This window comes from Abrus precatorius, unplaced genomic scaffold (assembly GCF_003935025.1).
Source record: "Abrus precatorius isolate BTA unplaced genomic scaffold, Abrus_2018 Scaffold9, whole genome shotgun sequence".
Taxonomy (NCBI): Eukaryota; Viridiplantae; Streptophyta; class Magnoliopsida; order Fabales; family Fabaceae; genus Abrus; species Abrus precatorius.
The window spans coordinates 32066350-32075966 of NW_020874439.1; the positions used below are offsets into that span (position 1 = coordinate 32066350).

The 9617-nt window shown below is 29.7% G+C and overlaps 1 protein-coding gene across 1 annotated transcript; it reads right to left on the reverse strand.

Annotated features, from left to right (window-relative positions):
• Window positions 1-4764: 4764 nt before the first annotated feature.
• On the reverse strand, window positions 4765-7742 carry LOC113848901 (trans-cinnamate 4-monooxygenase). The gene is made up of 3 exons (XM_027478307.1): window positions 6880-7742; window positions 6655-6788; window positions 4765-5598 (listed from the first exon to the last, which is right to left on the reverse strand). The coding sequence occupies exons 1-3, from the start codon at window positions 7662-7664 to the stop codon at window positions 5000-5002; spliced, it is 1518 nt and encodes a 505-aa protein (XP_027334108.1). The 5' UTR covers window positions 7665-7742; the 3' UTR covers window positions 4765-4999.
• Between the last annotated feature and the right edge of the window lie 1875 nt (window positions 7743-9617).

The window sequence follows — 9617 nt, forward strand, 5'->3', positions numbered from 1 at the left end:
AAAAAATTAATAATAATAAAATTTTATTAAAAAGAGAATTATTTATTATATTTTTATAATTTAAAAATATATATAAATTTTTTTTTAGAATGTTTAAACTTAGCTCTTAAAGTAGAGATTAACAAAATTGTAATTTTATAACTTTAATATGATAAATATTATTTTATATAAATTTTATATTTATAAATATTATTTATTATAAATAAGGAAATAGCAAAAAAGAGATATTATTTAGTTATAAAGTCTGAGAAAGAATACTTTCAGAAAGAGAAATGATAGTTTACTTTCACTTTAAAATAAACTTTAAACGTCATTTTTGTTAATAGGTGATTTATGTATCTCAATTTTAATTAATTGTATGTATGTTTTATATTTTCTAATTATTTAACGTAAATTATTTTTGAATTTTATTTAATAAAAAATATAAGTGCAATGGACATGTGATATATAAATAATTTATATGGATTTACAAAAGAAATCTATATAAAATGTTTTGATAAAATTACTTTTACTTTAAAAAATTATTAATTTATATAAAAATGTTGACTTTTAGGTAAATTCTGGGGATGGAATTTAATTTGAACAATTAAAAGCTATAAAAATTAAGTGCAAATAACTAAAATTAAAAATAGATCAAAGGACGATTAACAAAAATTACAATTAAACTTACATTATTGTTAACAGAACTTTACATGGATTTTATCAAACAATTTGAATATGTTTTCATTTAGTAAAACCTGTATCGTTAAAATAAAAATCGTGTAAAATAATTACGCCAAGTTTTGTAATTAACAAGACATTTATAAAAAAATTGTAATATTTTAAAAATCAATTTTTTGTTATTATATATGTGTAGATATTACATTTTTTTTTGTTTAGTTTTTACTCTTTATAAAAAATTGTTATTTTAATTATAAATTGCTTTAAAACAAAATAAATTAAGTAGTTTACATGTTTTGTTAAATAATTTTTTTAAAAATAAAATCATATATTGATTATCATTTTTCAATATTATAAAGAAATTAAGAGCCTGTTTTTATATAAAGCTTATTTTGTAATAAATAAATAAATCCTTTGTTTACAAATAGAGCATTTGAGAAAGGTTCTATAATTTTCATTTGAATTTATAAAAAAGTTATGATTCTTATTTAATTTATTTAACTTACTTTAATAATTTTTATGATGAAATTTATAATATAGTTTCTCTTATATTAAGAGTTATGGAATAATTGTTTTATCAAGGTGTTTATGTAATCACATCCTAAAAGAAATTCTTTAAAAAAAACTAGTTGGTAATAATTTGAATTGAGTCTACGAGAAATGTTAAGAATCTTATTAATTTTTTAACATATTCTTTGTTGTTGTCATATTTATGTAAAAAAAATAACATATTTATTTTATATATTAAAGAATGTGTTTTAAAATAAAATAATGTATCATTAATCCCTAAGGTTGATCACCCTGAATTTGTCCACCAGTTTAGATTTATTTCTCTTTGTAATGTTAGTTATAAAGTAGTTACAAAAATTTTGGCAAATAAAATTAAAGGATGTTTATCTTATTTAATTTCTAAAAATCAGAGGAGTTTTATTGCTCAAAGGCAAGGGATTGATAATGTTATCATTTTACAAGAATTGTTCATTCTTTTAATTATCTTAAGAGACAAGAAAATTTTATGATTTTAAAGTTTGACTTGGAAAAGGCTTATGATAGACTAAATTGGAATTTTATTAAAGATACTTTATTGTTGGCTGGTTTTGATTAAGATTATTGATCTTATTTACCATTGCATTTCCTCCTCTTCTATGTGTGTTAATTAGAATAGTAATAAAACTGATACTTTTTTCCCTATTAGAAGAATTAGACAAGGGGATCCTTTATCTCCTTATTTGTTTGTGTTATGTATTGAAAGATTAGCCCATTGCATTAAAGATGATGTTAAAGCTGGAAATTTAATACCTTTCTCTTTTAATATAAATGGCCCTAAAATTTCTCACATCTTTTTTGCAGATGATATACTCTTAATTACTAAGGCTTCCATTGATCAAGCCATTAAAATTAATCAGGTTCTTGAGAAGTTTTGTTCTACTACTGGTCAGCGTGTTAATAGGATGAAATCTAGCATTCTTTTCTCAAATAACACTGATGAGGTATTAGGTAATCGAATTAGTGATGCTTTAGACATAAGAAGAGATACTACTTGTGATTCCTATCTTGGTCTTCCCATTCTGCCAGTTAGACCTAGCACTCATTGTTATAATAGTTTAATTGATAAAATCAAAAAGAAACTTTTTCTTTGGAAAGTTAAGTCTTTATCAATTACTAGGAGAGTTACTCTGGCTCAAGCTAGTTTGATGAGTATACATGTTTATTATCTTCAAACTCATATAATTCCCATTACTGTTTGTAAAGAGATTAATAAATTGTGCAAGCAATTTATTTGGGGATCTATACATCAAAGGAAATATCATTTAATAAGTTGGTCCACCATTTGTGCTCCTAAAGAAGACAGGGGTTTGGGGTTTAGAGATATTCAAAATTTAAATACAACTTACTTAATGAAAATAGGTTAGAGATTTATTACTTCTCCTAATGATCTTTGGGCTCAAACCCTAATTGCTAAATGTAGATTTCAACTTAGGAGATCTTTTGTTGTGAATAAGAATAAAAAAATTTCAAGTACTTGGAAAGCTTTAGCTCATATCTGGCCTAAATTCTATAGCTGTCTTGATTAGAAAATTAGGGATGGAATGTGTACAAGTTTTTTGACTGATAATTAGGTCGATTTTAGCAATTTAAAGGAGTTTACTATTTGTCCTATTCTAGAATCTAATTTTGATCTTCCTGTTTGCTTATTTGCATCTCCTGCAAGTTAAAATTTGGATAAATTTAGACATTTGTTGCCACCTCATATTTGTCAAAGAATTGCCACCTTAAATCCTCCCAATAAAGAGTTAGGAAATGATATTCCTATTTGGTCATCCTGCTTATGTTTTGTTGTATAAGGATAGTCATCCTGTTCATAATAATAATGGTTGTTTCAATTTGGTTTGGAAATGGCATGGCTCACCTAAGATTAATTTATTTCTTTCAAAAATTGCTTATGGTAAATTATTAACTAATGCAGAAAGAGTTCATAGAGATATTTCTGAGTACGATCTTTGTCCTAAGTGCTCTGCTGCACCTGAAACGATTATGCATGTTTTACGGGACTGTCCATATGCTTCCGAGGTTTGGAACTTGTTGATTTCTAATACTAATTGGTTTAAGTTTTTTAGTGTGGGATTGAGTAATTGGTTGATCGATAATCTATCTCAGCAAAAGCTAATAATTTTAAGCATTGGAATGTGATTTTTGACATTTTGCTTTGGAGAATTTAGTTTGATTTGAATTCTTTCATTTTTAATAATTCTTCTATTCCCCCTCCCCCGGTTATTGATTGATCAATCTATATCATTTGCTTCTTATTTAGTCTCTTCTTTCGGGGACTCTAGCCCTTTTCTAAGCTAAAAGATTTTGCGCTTGTCAATTGGTCTCCTCCTCCAATAAGTTATGTTAAACTAAATGTTGATGATTTTGTATTTACTAGTTTAGGTGTTACTGCTTGTGAGTGTTTTATTTGGAGTCTTGATGGAGTTTTTCTGAAGGGTTTTATGTGCAAAGTGGGTTGTTGTTCTCCCTTTGATGCTGAATTATGGGTTGTTTTTCATTATCTTCAATTTCTTAGAGCTAATAGTTACTTGAATATAATTTTAGAGTCTGACTCTAAAGAAGCTCTCCAAATTATCAAGAATAACTATGGCTATATTGGTCAATATTCTTGCTTGGTTCAAAATATTCATACACTATTTCAAGATTTACCTTTCATCTATTATTCTCATGTATATCGTGAAGCTAACTATTATACAGATATATTAGCCCGGTTGGCTCATGAAGATCACCTTCACTATACAATCCTAAGTAGTGTCCTTTTTTCTTTAGTTGGTCATATTAAGCAAGATTTTTTAGGTATTAGCTTTTCCAAATTTTATAATTAGTTTCGTCTTTGTCTTTAAATTTTAAGCCCCATTTATTAGAAAATAAAATAAAATAATGTATTGATAATGATCATCTTGGGGCTAATACTTGAAGTGAAAGATAGGCACAATACTCGCATGTCATGACGCTGAGCATGTATATGAAAAATTAAAGTCCAAACCAATTTGGATATAAAAAGAAGATGATGTGTCATTGTTTGAATGGTGAACCCAACCTTGCTCCCCCAAATACTGATACAATGTTGCTTTCTTATGGCAATATTTGTGGCTCATATAAAATGCCAAATAATCTGTTTTTCTTTATTATGAAATCGATGTTCATCGTACCAATGCTATTACTCATCATTTCATGATGACATCCTAGTATTATATGGCCTTTGTCTGAACAAAAATCACAAATCTTCACCAACCTAACCCATTTTTTAGAGTACTCATTCTGAAGTCGGCGACTTTGATGGCTAGTGGGAACTTTTTAAGAGCTTCAATTAGTGAGCTGGGTTCAGTGTTCCTTTCAATTTTTATACGAGTTGTACTCCATTGAAAGTATTTTCTATTAAATTTTATATTTATTTTTCATCTATATCTTTTCCTCGTCTCTTTTAATTACAAGTTTTTACTCTCCTTTTCACCTACTTCATACTCCAAAAATGGGTGCCAAAAGTTATATTTTTTCTTTTCCCTTGTTTTTTTCACGGCCTTCATTGTACTCGAAGGCATAAAACTGGTTCAAATGAATCAAAATTCTATACAGTACCATAACAAAGTAAAAAGAAAAGGCTGGGGAGCACAGTGTAGATTTTATTCTCTCAAAGCCATCATTTCAAGTTGAGACTTGTACAAACAATGGTGCAGCCATGTATGCAGACCAAGCCAACACTTCAACACCCCCATTTTCAAACAGTTCAGCATTGATAAAATACAATAATACACTAAAAAAGAATAAGGGGATTCATTCACAAAGACTAAAATGATCTTGGCTTTGCAATAATTGTAGAATGTTTCAGTATATGCAAACTAAATTGACCACCTTTCTCAGTGGTATCAAGCTTGGACTGTCCTGGGGGAGGCGAGAGCTCAAAATTTTGGACCAAACGTCCCAAAGTAATGCCAAGTATGGGCAATGCAAGAATGATTCCAGGGCAGCTCCTTCTCCCAACACCAAAGGGAAGGTACCTAAAGTCATTTCCATTGGCTTCCACCTTTGATTCTTCCTCCAAGAACCTCTCAGGCCTAAACTGCTCAGGGTTTTTCCAATGAGCAGGGTTGTTGGCAAGCCACCATGCATTGACCAAGATCTTGCTTTCAGCAGGAATGTCATAACCACCAAGCTTTGCATCGTGAAGATTCATGTGTGGAACAAGAAGTGGAATTGCCATTCTAAGGCGAAGTGTCTCTTTTATCACAGCCTGAAGATAAGGAAGCTTGTGGGTATCTGGCTCTGTCACCTGGTGTCCTGGTCCTAGTACTCTGTCAATCTCCTCACGCACTTTCTTCTGAATCTCTGGGTGGTTCACAAGCTCCGCAATGCCCCATTCAATTGACCATAGAGTTGTCTCAATTGCTGCTCCAAAACAAACATTTTGCAGATCAGCTAACTTTTATTCCAAAATCTATGCTTCGTCTAAAGCAATCATATCTGTGTAGACATATATTTTAACAATTATATATTCTGAACCACTAACAATACTATATAATCTAATCATATGATTATCTCTAACTTTCACTTACTTTTTTATATAATATATACCCATGTCCCAAAAATACATCTACATTTTCGATATTTTAACAGGGGTAATAATTATTCTTGAATATTTAAATAAATAAATAAATACGACACTAACGAAGTTTTAAGGACCCCTTTTATTTCTTGTTTTTTCTATTTAAGTGGGTGTTGGTGATGTTTGTTTTATTATTCTCGTGACGGTGATATTGTTGTACTAATGGATAATGATAACTGAAAATCACTCTCCCAATAAAGTAGAGGTAGGTCGACCAAACAAATTGGTCACTGTCATTACCAACTTCGAGCAACATGGTTGCCAAACTCTGGCCGCAGTTGAATTTGAGATAACAAGTGGGAATAGGATCGTCTCCATTAACTACATTAAAAGTTCTTATGTATTTCTTTTCTGCTAAAGGGCTTTTTCTTCCCTTAACTAATTTATAAATTTCGTAGGATTATATTCACATATAAAAAAAAGTAGCATTTTTTTAAAAAATAATTTTACAAAATAAATATTTTAAACTAAAAGTAATAATCTTATTACAATTTTTTAAAAAGAGTGTACTAATAACAATTTTTTGTTCATGTTTCTATTTTAGATCTATTTTTTGAATATGAAAAAATAAGCGGGCCCCCAATTACTTAGCATAGTAATCCACCAAACCCCTTTATAAATTATTGCTTTCATCATGTCCACGTCTACCCTTTCCCTCATTAAGTAAAATCATATGATTGTGGTCATTTTATCTACTGTTTAGCATGGCGATTCTCCATCTATAATTTTTTATTAATATATAATTTTGCAACTTGTTAATATACTTACGTACGTTAAAATTTGTTTAATTTTAATCCCTTTGATATATTTTGGGTGAAACAGAAAAAAGGGTAAATTACCAGCAACGTTAATGTTCTCAACAATGTAAAGAACATTATCCTCGTTAATCTCGCCCTTTTTCTGGGCATCCAAAATGTGATCAATGGCACACTTGAGTCCTTGGTTGTCCGTTCTCTTTGTACTTTCGAGGTTCCTGTAAAAATTAATTTCCAATAAAGTTAAACTCAAATCTAAAATAATTAAATAAAATAATAATAATAATTAAAAAATAAAAAAATTATTACTTTCGTTCCTCAAGAAAATAGTCCTTGAAGAGTTGCAACCTTCGCTCCTTAACTTCCTTGCAAATTTTCAAGTAGCCACGTAAGAAGGGTCTCAAAATAGGGATAAAATCGCCATAGTTATATTCAAAGCTTTGTGCCAAACGGCTTCTTTCACCGTTCAAAACTCTTAGCTTCTGAAATAACGGATCCTCCTCATTCTCGAACCTTCTATCGAACATGATCCTATACATGTTGTTATACATCATCAATTGCAGCCTTCGCCGGAGCACGATACCGCCGGTGGCTGAATCTGGATTCCGGCGAACGTCGTCGACGACGCGCGCCGCTTCGTCCTCCCATCCGAATCGGTACTGTTGCACCACCTTGTTGGTGAAGAACGGAACCGTCATGATGCGGCGCATCTTGCGCCAGTGTTCTCCGTAGACGGTGAACACCATGTCTTGGCCTTCCCCGGTGAAGATGTCGAAGACGACGTTGCGCGTTCGGGAACCGAACTCCACGCCCTGCGTGTGGAGCACTTGTTTGGCGAGTTCTGGCGAGGAAACCACCACGAGGTTGCGCTGCCCCATACGGAGGAGGAAGACGTCGCCGAATTTCTTGGCGAGGTCGGTGAGGTTCCGGTGGTTGAGGTCGTCGCCGACTTGGAGCCAGTTTCCGAAAATCGGCACCGGGAGAGGTCCCGGCGGGAGCTTGAACCGTTTCCCGCGGAGTTTTGCGGCGGCAATGGCTAATACGGCGGCGAAGAAGAGTGCCGTGAGGATCTTTTCCAGTAAGAGTAGGTCCATGACAGTTAATGCAGGTAAGGGGCAAAACTGGAATTTAATGATGGAGAAATGTATGTGTTTATGTTGTGAAGTATGGCGTTGTGTTAATGAGCTTGGCTTTGGGTTAATTTATAGAGGAACGGAGAATGTGAACATGGAGTCCATTGGTTGGTGTTTTTTTAATCGTTGAAGTGCGTCAGAGATAAAGAGTGAAAATTATTAAATATTTTAAATATTTTAATTTTTTAATTTAAAAAAAAATATATAGATATCCTCATCTGTAAAGTTTTAACTCTTACAAATTAATTAGTACTTGTTTGTCACTCTAATGTAAAGCGTAAAATAATTAATTACTTTAGTATAAAAGAATATAAATGTTATTTTAATTTATAAAAGTAACACTCTAGAAATTACTTATTTATTTTATAGATTAATTGTATTTTAAAAATTGTATCTAATTTTAAAAATATATTAAAAATCAGTAATTTTAGAAAAAAAATTAATGGAAATTGAGTTTACGGCGTCATTCTTGACGGTGGCAGAAGTGGCAGATAAGGAAGGGCGTAAGAATAGAAAGTGGAGTGCGTCATTCGTTGGTCGCGTGCCGTGACGTGCCGTGCTGTCGGAGTAGGTAAGGGGGTTGGTGGATGAATTTCTTTTATTATTATTACTCTTTTTATAATAATAATAAAAAAGAATAATGGATGTGGGATTGCAACACCTTTTCTTTTTGTTTAATGTATTTAGGACTTAATTTATTTTTAAATAATTTTTTTTAGTATTTAAAAGAGCTCTTGAGTGTTGATAGACAAAAATATATATATTTTAGAGAAAAAATCAATTATTTTTTAAAAGATAATTTTAACCATGCACATAATGTTATAGATTTTATTCATTTAGGTAGTAAAAACAACTATATTATTTTTTATAAAATACTTTTTCTGATCTTTTTTATAAAAAAATAAAAAATTAAATTATTAGAATAAAAAAAATAATTAAGTCAATTATATTTTTTATAAATATAAATTTTATTTTAAAAATATCTATGATATTAAATAGTATAATTGATAATGTGTATATTTAATAATTCTGATAAAAAGAAATATAAAAAAATTAATAATTAATGTATTTTAAATTTATTTTTTATTTTTATAATAGAGACTAATAAAATACTTTATTTAGAGTTTAGGGTTTAGAAATTTATTTCATTAATTATATTTAGAAATTTAGAAATTTAGGGTTTAGACTAATAAAATACTTTATTTTATTTCTTATAAAAATTTAGAAATAATAATTTAAAAAACGTAAATTATATTAGTTTCGAACACCATAAAAAAATATAAAAAAGAAAAATATTCATTTAGGATAGCTAAGAAGACTCTTCGATTTCACTTGGATGTAGTTTCCTTTGGTTATTTTATGAATTTTTTTTTTTATATTATTTTTTCTCAAATTAAACATTGTGTAAGTTAATTGGGATGTTTAAACTTCAATGTTTAAGTGACGTGATCATAGCATTTTATACATCGTCATGTACACTACCGTCATCTGCATACGTATTAAGACACATTTATTGTGATTGTTTTTAATTTTAATCACTGATGAATTATTTTTATTTTAGTTTTTGTTTTAAAACCCTTATTCGTATATTTTTATATTTTTTTTATAAGACCATTAACGCCTTCTGGGAATGAAGCTCGCGAAAAAGGTCAAACATTTTACGGTCAAACTTTGACCAAGCTAAGATGAAACCTGCCAAACAATCGAAAGTCATTCATAAACAAAAAAAAGTCAGCAATCAATACATAATTAAAAGGTTAAGCGTGTGCTATAAATAAAGTAATATTTTTTTAATTTAATTTAGTACATTACTTACACATACTATTAAATGTACAAAAGAGGTTGTGATTTATTATGGAATTTTAAATTTTAATTTTAATAAATACAGTTATGTAACAGTTTAAATAACATATA

Bases quoted from the DNA above. Each gene is read 5' to 3' on its own strand.
- LOC113848901 (XM_027478307.1), bottom strand. From the start codon at position 7,664: ATGGACCTACTCTTACTGGAAAAGATCCTCACGGCACTCTTCTTCGCC. The intron at 6,789-6,879 runs GTAATAATTTTT...TAATTTTTACAG, and splicing joins TATTTTCTTGAGGAACGAAA to GAACCTCGAAAGTACAAAGA. The intron at 5,599-6,654 runs GTAATTTACCCT...GTTTTGGAGCAG, and splicing joins TGAGAACATTAACGTTGCTG to CAATTGAGACAACTCTATGG.